Below are 13688 nucleotides of genomic sequence, written 5' to 3'. Positions count from 1 at the left end.
CTATCTTGTTTTTACAATATGCACGGAAAGTAGCCAGCTTTTCTTGAAAGTCTTTAGGCAGTTGCTGTGAAATAGTAGTCCGTGTGCGGATGGAGAGATTGCGTCTTTTCATGAACCGGATCCCTGTCGCTTAGTAGGAGCCATTTTGTGGTCTTTACAGATGTAAACACACAAAGGAAATGAAACGTAATATTCGCGCACTTCTTCTTCTTCTACACGGGCGGGTGGTTGCTTACAGTAGAAGAAGAAGCGCTTCCTGTTCTATGGGGGCGGGTGCTTACCTTGGCGGTTGCTTGCGTAGAAGAAGAAGCACTTCCTCTTCTACGGGGAAAAAAGATGGCGGCTGTTTACCGTAGTTGCGAGACCGAAACTTTATGAAAATGAATCTTAATATTAATCCATATATAAAGCGCACCGGGTTATAAGGCGCACTGTCAGCTTTTGAGAAAATTTGTGGTTTTTAGGTGCGCCTTATAGTGCGGAAAATACGGTAGTGTATATGTATGTACGTATGTACGTATCTTCATACTGTAAATAAATATGCTGTGTATAAACTGAAATCCCCATTGTGTCTTCTGTCCTTAGGTCTATGTAGACCAGGTTGATGCAGATATTGTTGCAATCACTCGTCACTGTCCCAGCACCCATCAGTCCGTGGTGACGGTTTGTAGGACGGCTTTCAAGAACCCGAAAACACACCAATACAGCGCTGATGTACCGCCGATGTTTATTCCTGGTAAGAGAATAGACACTGCATGCATCCTATATTCATGTTATTTCATGTTAATGTTGTGTATGCTTGGAGTGGTAGATTCACAGTGTGAAGCCAAAGTCCCTGCACCTGGTTTAAAGCTATAAAAAAGAAAGTAAAACTAAATTTAATTCAAACGGCCGATGGCCCTGAATGTTCGTAGCAATACGAGCAGAGCTTGGTATCACTGATACTGATTCTCTGACAAAGCAGCAGGTTAAAGAAATAAATAACACATATTTTAGTTGTCAGATATTGATCAAATAGCACAATTGTCCTCTTCCCGTGTAGCTCAGACATACTTCCTGTTCCCGTTTACAACGAAAAGCCTTCTGGGTAATGTAGTACATAAACATTTACTTCCCAGTTTACTTGTATTCATATATTTATTTAATATTTATTCATCTAGGACAGTGTTTTTCAACCACTGTGAGATACAGTCTGGTGTGCCGTGGGAGATTATCTAATTTCACCTATTTCGGTTAAAAATATTTTTTGCAAACCAGTATTTATAATCTGCAAATGATGTGTTGTTGTTGAGTGTCGGTGCTGTCTAGAGCTCGGCAGAGTAACCATGTAATACTCTTCCGTATCAGTAGGTGGCAGCCGCCAGCTAATTGCTTTGTAGATGTCGGAAACAGCGGGAGGCAGGGTGCAGGTAAAAAAAGTGTGTAATGCTTAAACCAAAAATAAACAAAAAGTGAGTGCCCCTAAGAAAAGGCATTGAAGCTTAGGGAAGGCTATGCGGAACGAAACTAAAACTGAACTGGCTGCAAAGTAAACAAAAACAGAATGCTGGACGACAGCAAAGACTTACTGTGGAGCTAGACGGCGTCTTCAATGAACATCCGAACATGACATGGCAATCAACAATGTCCCCACAAAGAAGGATAAAAACAACTGAAATATTCTTGATTGCTAAAACAAAGATGTGGGAAATATCGCTCAAAGGAAGACGTGAAACTGCTACAGGAAAATACCAAAAAAAAGAGAAAAAGCCACCAAAATAGGAGCGCAAGACAAGAAGTAAAACACTACACACAGGAAAACAGCAAAAAACTCCAAATAAGTCAGGGTGTGATGTGACAGGTGGTGACAGTACACCTACTTTGAGACAAGAGCTATAGTGATGCATGCTTGGTTATGCTTTAAAGTCATATCCAACAATTGCAACAACGACTTTTTACTGTCAACTGGGTTTTGTTTTTTAATGATTTCCTTGGCTCAAAAAAGGTTGAAAAACACTGATCTAGGACACAACAATTAAAAGCATATTTTCATTTGCAATGCTGGCCTAGCAAATAAGCAGCATTTACATGTTAGAGATGTTGAAATGTGATGATAATCTCTCGTCATCTGTCATTTACCAAGAAATAATAACTTAAAATATATGTAGTTTACAAATGTTATTAATGTGCGTAGGTAAATATGTTGGAACATAAATGAATGTTTAAGATGGACAAACACTTTTCATGTGTAAAACATACACATATGTGTATGACATATTTACACATATACACACACATAACACTCATCTACTCATTGTTGAGTTAAGGGTTGAATTGTCCATCCTTGTTCTATTCTCTGTCACTATCTTTCTAACCATGCTGAACACCTACTCTGATTATGCATTGCTGTGTGGCACGCACAAAAGTGCTTTCATCAAATGCACTAGATGGCAGTATTGTCCTGTTTAAGAGTGTCACAACATTGCTGTTTACGGCAGACGAACTGCTTTACGGTAGACAAAAACATGACTGCTGTTGTGTGTTGTTACCGCGCTGGGAGGACGTTAATGAAACTGCCTAACAATAAACCCACATAAGAAACCAAGAACTCGCCCTCCATCATTCTACAGTTATAATGTGATTGGGCAGGCATACTGTTTATATCGTGGGAAAGCGGACTCGGGTCCGCATGGAGCTGGAGGGGGCGTGGCCTCCAGCTCCGCCTGAATTTCGGGAGATTTTCGGGAGAAAATTTGTCCCGGGAGGTTTTCGGGAGAGGCGCTGAATTTCGGGAGTCTCCCGTAAAATCCGGGAGGGTTGGCAAGTATGGTCCTGAGTAGTCTTGGGTTCAATCCCGGGCTCTGGATCTTTCTGTGTGGAGTTTGCATGTCCTCCCCGTGACTGCGTGGGTTCCCTTCGGGTACACCGGCTTCCTCCCACTTCCAAAGACATGCACCTGGGGATAAGTTGATTGGCAACACTAAATTGGCCCTAGTGTGTGAATGTGAGTGTGAATGTTGTCTGTCTATCTGTGTTGGCCCTGCGATGAGGTGGCGACTTGTCCAGGGTGTAACCCGCCTTCCGCCCGATTGTAGCTGAGATAGGCTCCAGCGACCCCAAAGGGAATAAGCGGTAGAAAATGGATGGATGGATGGAATATATATATGTATATACTGTATGTGTGTATATTTGTGTCTGTGTACATATATATTTATATATTTCTATGTATATATTTATATATGTCTGCAGTATATATTTGTATATCTTTAAATATTATATATAGCCTATTATTTGTATTCCTTCTCTCCAGGGACAATTGAGGAGGTGGTTTTGGAGGCAAGGACAGTGGACAGACATGGTGGCAGCTATGAGAAGGACGACAACTACATCAACGGCATGCCGGAATACACCGTACAGATCAAAGAGCACATCGCAGTAAATACCTGTTTTCTTCTTTTGTGCGCATGCCATAAGGCCTTTGTTAGTCTGCTACAGTGGAAGCTCGATTTACCAACCCCTCTATATGCCAACTTTTCAATCGGCCAACTTTTTACTTCATGTCCCTGTGCACAAATGCTTCACATAGGCGCCTGCAGGCAAGAAAGCAGGGGGAAACTTTGTTAAGGAGGCGGAGCCATCCACTTCACAGGGCAGGAGAAGTCACGTCTCAACACTCCAACATCTAAAAAAGTGAAAAGTACCAATGATTGTCACACACACACTAGGTGTGGCGAAATTATTCTCTGCATTTGACCCATCACCCTTGATCACCCCCTGGGAGGTGAGGGGAGCAGTGGGCAGCAGCGGTGGCCGCGCCCGGGAATCATTTTTGGTGATTTAACCCCCAATTCCAACCCTTGATGCTGAGTGCCAAGCAGGGAGGTAATGGCTCCCATTTTTATAGTCTTTGGTATGACTCGGCCGAGGTTTGAACTCACGACCTACCGATCTCAATATGTGCGGCTTCTGCACGCACACACAAGTGATTGCCATGCATACTTGGTCAACAGCCATACAGGATACACTGAGGGTGGCCGTATAAACAACTTTAATACTGTTAGAAATATACGCCACACTGTGAACACACACCAAACAAGAATGACAAACACATTTCGAGAGAACATCTGCACCGTATCATAACATAAACACAACAGAACAAATACCCAGAACCCTTTGCAGCACTAACTCTTCCGGGACGCTACAAGGTGTGTGTGTGTGTGTGTGTGTGGTGGTGGTGGGGCGGGGTTTGGTGGTAGCGGGGGGTGTATTTTGTAGCGTCCCGGAAGAGTTAGTGCTGCAAAGGGTTCTGGGTATTTGTTCTGTTAAATAATGATAAATGGGTTATACTTGTATAGCGCTTTTCTACCTTCAAGGTACTCAAAGCGCTTTGACAGTATTTCCACATTCACACACACATTCACACACTGATGGCGGGAGCTGCCATGCAAGGCGCTAACCAGCAGCCATCAGGAGCAAGGGGTGAAGTGTCTTGCCCAAGGACACAACGGACGTGACTAGGTTGGTAGAAGGTGGGGATTGAACCCCAGTAACCAGCAACCCTCCGATTGCTGGCACGGCCACTCTACCAACTTCGCCACGCCGTCTGTTGTGTTTTTGTTGTGTTACGGTGCAGATGTTCTCCCGAAATTTGTTTGTCATTCTTGTTTGGTGTGGACTCACAGTGTGGCGTATATTTCTAACAGTGTTAAAAGTTGTTTATACGGCCACCCTCAGTGTAACTTGTATCGTTGTTGATCAAGTATGCGTTGCATTCACGTGTGTGTGCGTACAGAAGCCGCACATATCTTGTGACTTTGTTAGAATGGAAGAAAAGCGTACGTGACGACAGCCCGTAGCGGACGTTAAAGGCAGTGCCTTTAAGGCACGCCCCCAAGACTGTTGTCCGGGTGGACTACGAGATATAATGACTGATGAACACCTTCGTTGGATAATGAAGGTTGCCTCAGCTCAAAGCCTGAGCCCCGACATGAATGAACTAGCATCCCAGAAAAGATGGCAGGTATCTGGCTTGGGCACATCAGATAAGATCAGTGTGTTGCAAACTGAGCAGTTTAAAGTCCTGAATGGTTGGTTTATTCATTGTTATTTTATTTTCTAATTTAATAGCTTGTGGAAAAAGTTAATGTTGATATTTACCTCAGAAGGCTGCAAATAGCATACTTGCCAACCTTGAGACCTCCGATTTCGGGAGGTGGGGGTGGGTGTGGAGGTGGGGGGCGTGGTTAAGAGGGGAGGTGTATATTGACAGCTAGAATTCACCAAGTCAAGTATTTCATATATATATATATATATATATATATATATATATATATATATATATGTATATATATATGTATATATATATGTGTGTATATATATATATATATATATATATATATATATATATATATATATATATATATATATGGGGTGGTCGGGGGTGGGACTGGGGCATGGTTGTGGGCGGGGGCGTGGTTAAGAGGGGAGGTGTATATTGACATACATATATATATATATATATATATATATATATATATATATATATATATATATCCTGAAAATATGCAAACAAAACTGTGTTTAGATAATTGATACTTCAAACTTGCATAAATAAATCTTAAGGAATATAACATAACTTGGCTTCTGAGAGTTTCAAAATGTAATGAATAAAATGCTAAAGTTGTTGATAAACAAGCAATTATTTTAATAATTAAATATGGTCATTTTAAATGAATTATTATGATCATTTAAAATTAATTATTTCATATATGTTTATTTTAATGTATAATTCTATGGCTGGTTGTAATAAGGAGTCAGAAAAAATACAAATAAAAACACAATTATTTTTGATGTTTTTAGCAAAATATAGTAAAAATTTATTTAGTTTTTTTTTGTAATTAATAAATATATTTATTTTTAGGTAAGATAAACATAATAATACAATGTGTCTCTAGTCTGGATGATTTAATTCTTGTCACCCTGTTGTCCTCCTGTCATAAAAAAAAAAAAGCTGTCCTCACTCAGGTCCGCATGAAAATCGGGAGATTTTCGGGAGAATATTTGTCCCGGGAGGTTTTCGGGAGAGACGCTGAATTTCGGGAGTCTCCCGGAAAATTCGGGAGGGTTGGCAAGTACGGCAAATAGAAAAGAGGCATCCAATTTTTATTTAAATTGTATTTGATATGCCATTTATATTTTTTAATTATTATTATTTGAAACCGGATTTTGCATGTCACTATAAAGTTATATAAGCCTTGCTTGTTCAATATTCAATGCAAAACTTGTTTGGGTCCCTATTAAAAGGTTAACTTGTTCAACCTTGGCCCGCGGCTTTCTTCACTTTTAAATTTTGGCCCACTCCATACTTGCGGGAGACTCCCGAAATTCAGCGCCTCTCCCGAAAATCTCCCGGGACAAATTTTCTCCCGAAAATCTCCCGAAATTCAGGCGGAGCTGGAGGCCACGCCCCCTCCAGCTCCATGCAGTCCGCTTTCCCACAATATAAAGAACGTCTACAGTAAAGCAGTCCGTCTGCCGTAAACAGCAATGTTGTGACACTCTTAAACAGGACAATACTGCCATCTAGTGCATTTGATGAAAGCACTTTTGTGCGTGCCACACATCAATGCATCATCAGAGAGGGTGTTCAGCATGGTTAGAAAAATAGTGACAGAGAATAGAACAAGGATGGACAATTCAACCCTTAACTCAACAATGAGTAGATGAGTGTTATGTGTGTGTATATATGTGTAAATAAATGAACACTGAAATTCAAGTATTTCTTTTATTTATATATATATATATATATATATATGTATATAATATATATATATATATATATATATATATATGTCTTAATAAGGTTATCCAAAAAATAGTGCTCGATACCGTAGTAGAGCGCAATATATGTATTTGAGTTTGACACCCCTGCTCTAGGCTGTAACACATTATTCATATTTACATTGTTCCTTATGGGGAAGAGATGAAATAGTCTTGTGATTTTTTTCCCACACATACATACATATATATATATATATATATATATATATATATATATATATATATATATATATATATATATATATATATATATATAGCTAGAATTCACTGAAAGTCAATTATTTCTTATATATATATATATATATATATATATATATATCCATCCATCCATCCATTTACTACAGCTTATTCCCTTCGGGGTCGCGGGGATATATATATATATATATATATATATATATATATATATATATATATATATATATGAAATACTTGACTTGGTGAATTCTAGCTGTAAATATACTCCTCCCCTCTTAACCACGCCCCCAACCACGCCCCCCCCGCACCCACCCCCACCCCCAACCTCCCGAAATTGGAGGTCTCAAGGTTGGCAAGTATGGCCCACTCTGTATTTGAGTTTGACACCCCTGCTCTAGGCTGTAACACATTATTCATATTTACATTGTTCCTTATGGGGAACTCTGCTTCACTATACAAACTTTTCCATGTACAAACCATGTTCACTAATTAAGTTTGTAAATCGAGGTTCCACTGTATTTCTGTTAACATTTCACATTGTTATTGTAACGGTTTCAAACAGGCTTTAACAAAGTTCTATTTCAGAACATCACTTGATGTCGTAGCACATTCCTGTCAAGGTTTACGGAGAAGCATGTCTCTGCAACCACTTCCTCTAGTTGACACGTCTTATGTTCAACATGTACACACATTTGTTATTGTAAAAGAAAAAAAAAATGCTGGTATCAGTTATGATGACGTCGGCTGTAACTGTGCATACATTTACAGTTACAGGAGAGCACAGTGGTGAAACAAGCTGAGGTGACATCTAAAGGTCGATCGGAGTTCGTACAGGAAATCACCTTTCAGAAATTGACACCAGGAAGTGTTATTGCCTTCAGGTACAATACTATTAATACACACCAAGTGCATCGTGTAAAAGTGTTCAAACATGATTAGTCCCAGATTGAAACTATGTTTATTTATATTGTATAGTGTGCCACAGTGGATCTAACATAATAGTGAGAGTCCAGTCCATAGTGGATCTAACATAATAGTGAGAGTCCAGTCCATAGTGGATATAACATAATAGTGAGAGTCCAGTCCATAGTGGGTCTAACATAATAGTGAGAGAGTCCAGTCCACAGCTGAGATAGGCTCCAGCGCCCCTCGCAACCCCGAAGGGAATAAGCGGTAGAAAATGGATGGATGGATGGAGTCCAGTCCACAGTAGATCTAACATAATAGTGAGAGTCCAGTCCATAGTGGATCTAACATAATGAAGGAGAGGGGGGCAGAGCAAAAAAGAAACGGCAGATCAACTGGTCTAAAAGGCTGTTCATCGCAATGGAAGAATTGGGCAGGGCTGTGGGAACACAGACTGTGGCGATTTCTGAACTGAATCGCAAGATGGATCACATCATGGAGAAGCTTGCTGAAAAGGAAAAATTAATTGAATTTGAGAGAAGCCATCATGGACAAATAGAACAGACAAGTCATTGTTTTTTGTCTGCTCGCGGTAAACAAGCCTCCTAATCTACGATTTGACCCCCTCGAATGGCCTTGACGCTGTGAACAACAGGAACAGGCTGTTCTGAAAAACACCCCCGAGGACACCTCAATGATGGACGCTTTTGACCTCCCTCCCTCCTCAACGACACCTGGAGTCGAACTTTTGCAGATTGGCTTCAGTCTATAAAAACCATTACATCATCACACCCAAGACAATTGGGCACACATGCACACCCACCCCCTCCCACGCCTTCACCACCGCTTCTTTCTCGGGGTGATGGTCGGATGGCAGCGCTTCATGGCAGTGAAATAATCATATTGCCATTGAGCACAATACTCTTTATTATGCATTTTCGGCAGGTGCGACTTATACTCCGAAAAATACGGTATTCAGCCTGTTGTTCACTATTCTTTATTTATTTTAAATTGCCTTTCAAATGTCTATTCTTGGTGTTGACTTTTATCAAATACATTTCCCCCAAAAAATGCGACTCCACATACTTTTGTCCTTAACAACACATACTTTTGTCCTTAAAATCGCATACTTTTCTCCTTAAAAGCACATACTTTTGTCCTTAAAAACACATACTTTTGTCCTTAAAAACACATACTTTTGTCCTTAAAAATGCGTACTTTTGTCCTTAAAATCACATACTTTTCTCCTTAAAAACACATACTTTTGTCCTTAAAAACGTGTACTTTTGTCCTTAACAACACATACTTCTGTCCTTAAAATCACATACTTTTGTCCTTAAAAACACATACTTTTGTCCTTAAAAACACATACTTTTGTCCTTAAAAACACATACTTTTGTCCTTAAAATCACATACTTTTGTCCTTAAAAAGACAGTTTTGTCCCTAAAAACACATACTTTTGTCCTTAAAAACACATACCTTTGTCCTTAAAAATGCGTACTTTTGTCCTTAAAATCACATACTTTTGTCCTTAAAAACACATACTTTTGTCCTTAAAATCACATACTTTTCTCCTTAAAAGCACATCCTTTCTCCTTAAAAGCACATACTTTTCTCCTTAAAAACACAGTTTTGTCCCTAAAAACACATACTTTTGACCTTAAAAACACATACTTTTGTCCTTAAAATCACATACTTTTGTCCTTAAAAAGACAGTTTTGTCCCTAAAAACACATACTTTTGTCCTTAAAAACACATACCTTTGTCCTTAAAAATGCGTACTTTTGTCCTTAAAATCACATACTTTTGTCCTTAAAAACACATACTTTTGTCCTTAAAATCACATACTTTTCTCCTTAAAAGCACATCCTTTCTCCTTAAAAGCACATACTTTTCTCCTTAAAAACACAGTTTTGTCCCTAAAAACACATACTTTTGTCCTTAAAAACACATACTTTTGTCCTTAAAAAAGCATACTTTTGTCCTTAAAATCACATACTTTTGTCCTTAAAAACACGTAATTTTCTCCTTAAAAACACATACTTTTGTCCTTAAAAACATGTACTTTTGTCCTTAGAAACACATACTTTTGTCCTTAAAAAGACAGTTTTGTCCCTAAAAACACATACTTTTGTCCTTAAAAACACATACCTTTGTCCTTAAAAATGCGTACTTTTGTCCTTAAAATCACATACTTTTGTCCTTAAAAACACATACTTTTGTCCTTAAAATCACATACTTTTCTCCTTAACAACACATACTTTTGTCCTTAAAATCACATACTTTTGTCCTTAAAAACACATACTTTTGTACTTAAAGACGTGTACTTTTGTCCTTAGAAACACATACTTTTGTCCTTAAAAGCACATACTTTTCTCCTTAAAAACACATACTTTTGTCCTTAAAAACACATACTTTTGTCCTTAAAAACGTGTACTTTTGTCCTTAGAAACACGTACTTTTGTCCTTAAAAGCACATACTTTTGTCTTTAAAAACACATACTTTTCTCCTTAAAAACACATACTTTTGTCCTTAGAAACACATACTTTTGTCCTTAAAAGCACATACTTTTGTCCTTAAAAACACATACTTTTGTCCTTAAAATCACATACTTTTCTCCTTAAAAGCACATACTTTTGTCCTTAAAAACACATACTTTTGTCCTTAACAACACATAATTTTCTCCTTAAAAACACATACTTTTGTCCTTAAAAAGGCGTACTTTTGTCCTTAAAATCACATACTTTTGTCCTTAAAAACACATACTTTTGTCCTTAACAACACATACTTTTGTCCTTAAAATCACATACTTTTGTCCTTAAAAACACATACTTTTGTACTTAAAGACGTGTACTTTTGTCCTTAGAAACACATACTTTTGTCCTTAAAAGCACATACTTTTCTCCTTAAAAACACATACTTTTGTCCTTAAAAACACATACTTTTGTCCTTAAAAACGTGTACTTTTGTCCTTAGAAACACGTACTTTTGTCCTTAAAAGCACATACTTTTGTCTTTAAAAACACATACTTTTCTCCTTAAAAACACATACTTTTGTCCTTAACAACACATACTTTTGTCCTTAAAATCACATACTTTTGTCCTTAAAAACACATACTTTTGTACTTAAAGACGTGTACTTTTGTCCTTAGAAACACATACTTTTGTCCTTAAAAGCACATACTTTTCTCCTTAAAAACACATACTTTTGTCCTTAAAAACACATACTTTTGTCCTTAAAAACGTGTACTTTTGTCCTTAGAAACACGTACTTTTGTCCTTAAAAGCACATACTTTTGTCTTTAAAAACACATACTTTTCTCCTTAAAAACACATACTTTTGTCCTTAGAAACACATACTTTTGTCCTTAAAAGCACATACTTTTGTCCTTAAAAACACATACTTTTGTCCTTAAAATCACATACTTTTCTCCTTAAAAGCACATACTTTTGTCCTTAAAAACACATACTTTTGTCCTTAACAACACATAATTTTCTCCTTAAAAACACATACTTTTGTCCTTAAAAAGGCGTACTTTTGTCCTTAAAATCACATACTTTTGTCCTTAAAAACACATACTTTTGTCCTTAACAACACATACTTTTGTCCTTAAAATGACATACTTTTGTCCTTAAAAACACATACTTTTGTACTTAAAGACGTGTACTTTTGTCCTTAGAAACACATACTTTTGTCCTTAAAAGCACATACTTTTCTCCTTAAAAACACATACTTTTGTCCTTAAAAACACATACTTTTGTCCTTAAAAACGTGTACTTTTGTCCTTAGAAACACGTACTTTTGTCCTTAAAAGCACATACTTTTGTCTTTAAAAACACATACTTTTCTCCTTAAAAACACATACTTTTGTCCTTAGAAACACATACTTTTGTCCTTAAAAGCACATACTTTTGTCCTTAAAAACACATACTTTTGTCCTTAAAATCACATACTTTTCTCCTTAAAAGCACATACTTTTGTCCTTAAAAACACATACTTTTTACCTTAAAAACACATACTTTTGTCTTTAAAAACACATACTTTTGTCCTTAAAATCACATACTTTTGTCCTTAAAAACACAGTTTTGTCCCTAAAAACACATACTTTTGTCCTTAAAAACACATACTCTTCTTTTTTTTTCTCTTTCTATCCCCTCCTGCTCCGGCCCGGCTGCACTAAATGATAATATAAATACATTTAATAAAGTCAAATACAAATAAGGCAACAAGAGAAGTATCCTACACTTCTCTTTTGTAAAGTAAATCTGAACAGCCGACATGGGCATCTACATCAACTATATGATTTGCCTGAGAAGCTGGACAGGACACAAAAAAAAAAAAAAAAAACACATTTGTCCTTAAAAATGCGTACTTTTGTTCTTAAAATCACATACTTTTGTCTTTAACACATACTTTTGTCCTTAAAAACACATACTTTTGTCCTTAAAAGCACATACTTTTGTCCTTAAAAACACATACTTTTGTCCTTAAAAACACATACTTTTGTCCTTAAAATCACATACTTTTGTCCTTAAAAACACAGTTTTGTCCCTAAAAACACATACTTTTGTCCTTAACAACACATACTTTTGTTCTTAAAAATGCGTACTTTTGTCCTTAAAATCACATACTTTTGTCCTTAAAAACACATACTTTTCTCCTTAAAAACACATACTTTTGTCCTTAAAATCACATACTTTTGTCCTTAAAAACACAGTTTTGTCCCTAAAAACACATACTTTTGTCTTTAAAAACACATACTTTTGTCCTAAAAATGCGTACTTTTGTCCTTAAAATCACATACTTTTGTCCTTAAAAACACAGTTTTGTCCCTAAAAACACATACTTTTGTCTTTAAAAACACATACTTTCGTCCTTAAAAATGCGTACTTTTGTCCTTAAAATCACATACTTTTGTCCTTAAAAACACATAATTTTCTCCCTAAAAAGACATACTTTTGTCCTTAAAAACATGTACTTTTGTCCTTAGAAACACATACTTTTGTCCTTAACACATACTTTTGTCCATAAAAACACATACTTTTGTCCTTAAAATCACATACTTTTGTCTTTAAAAACACAGTTTTGTCCCTAAAAACACATACTTTTGTCCTTAACAACACATACTTTTGTTCTTAAAAATGCGTACTTTTGTCCTTAAAATCACATACTTTTGTCCTTAAAAACACACAATTTTCTCCTTAAAAACACATACTTTTGTCCTTAAAAACACATAATTTTGTCCTTTAAAACAAATACTTTTGTCCTTAAAAACGTGTACTTTTGTCCTTAGAAACACATACTTTTGTCCTTAAAAGCACATACTTTTCTCCTTAAAAACAGTTTTGTCCCTAAAAACACATACTTTTCTCCTTAAAAACACATAATTTTGTCCTTAAAAACGTGTACTTTTGTCCTTAGAAACACATACTTTTGTCCTTAAAATCACATACTTTTCTCCTTAAAATCACATACTTTTCTCCTTAAAAGCACATACTTTTGTCCTTAAAAACACATACTTTTGTCCTTAAAAACACATACTTTTGTCCTTAACACATACTTTTGTCCTTAAAATCACATACTTTTCTCCTTAAAAACACAGTTTTGTCCCTAAAAACACATACTTTTGTCCTTAAAAACACATACTTTTGTCCTTAAAAATGCGTACTTTTGTCCTTAAAAACACATACTTTTGTCCTTAAAAGCACATACTTTTCTCCTTAAAAACACATACTTTTGTCCTTAAAAGCACATACTTTTGTCCT

The 13688-nt window shown here is 36.6% G+C and overlaps 1 protein-coding gene across 1 annotated transcript in view; it reads left to right on the top strand.

The window, feature by feature from the left end:
- Positions 1-13688, top strand: part of agla (amylo-alpha-1, 6-glucosidase, 4-alpha-glucanotransferase a) — a 184973-nt gene that overhangs the window by 106219 nt on the left and 65066 nt on the right. Inside the window, exons 17-19 of the mRNA XM_061928652.1 lie at positions 586-736; positions 3290-3414; positions 7783-7895. Coding sequence (XP_061784636.1) covers positions 586-736; positions 3290-3414; positions 7783-7895 — 389 coding nt within the window. The remainder of the gene's footprint in view (positions 1-585; positions 737-3289; positions 3415-7782; positions 7896-13688) is intronic.

This window comes from Nerophis lumbriciformis, linkage group LG33 (assembly GCF_033978685.3).
Source record: "Nerophis lumbriciformis linkage group LG33, RoL_Nlum_v2.1, whole genome shotgun sequence".
Lineage (NCBI taxonomy): Eukaryota > Metazoa > Chordata > Actinopteri > Syngnathiformes > Syngnathidae > Nerophis > Nerophis lumbriciformis.
The sequence above is the reverse complement of the archived record's forward strand: the minus strand, read 5'-3'. Positions and strand labels throughout refer to the sequence as shown.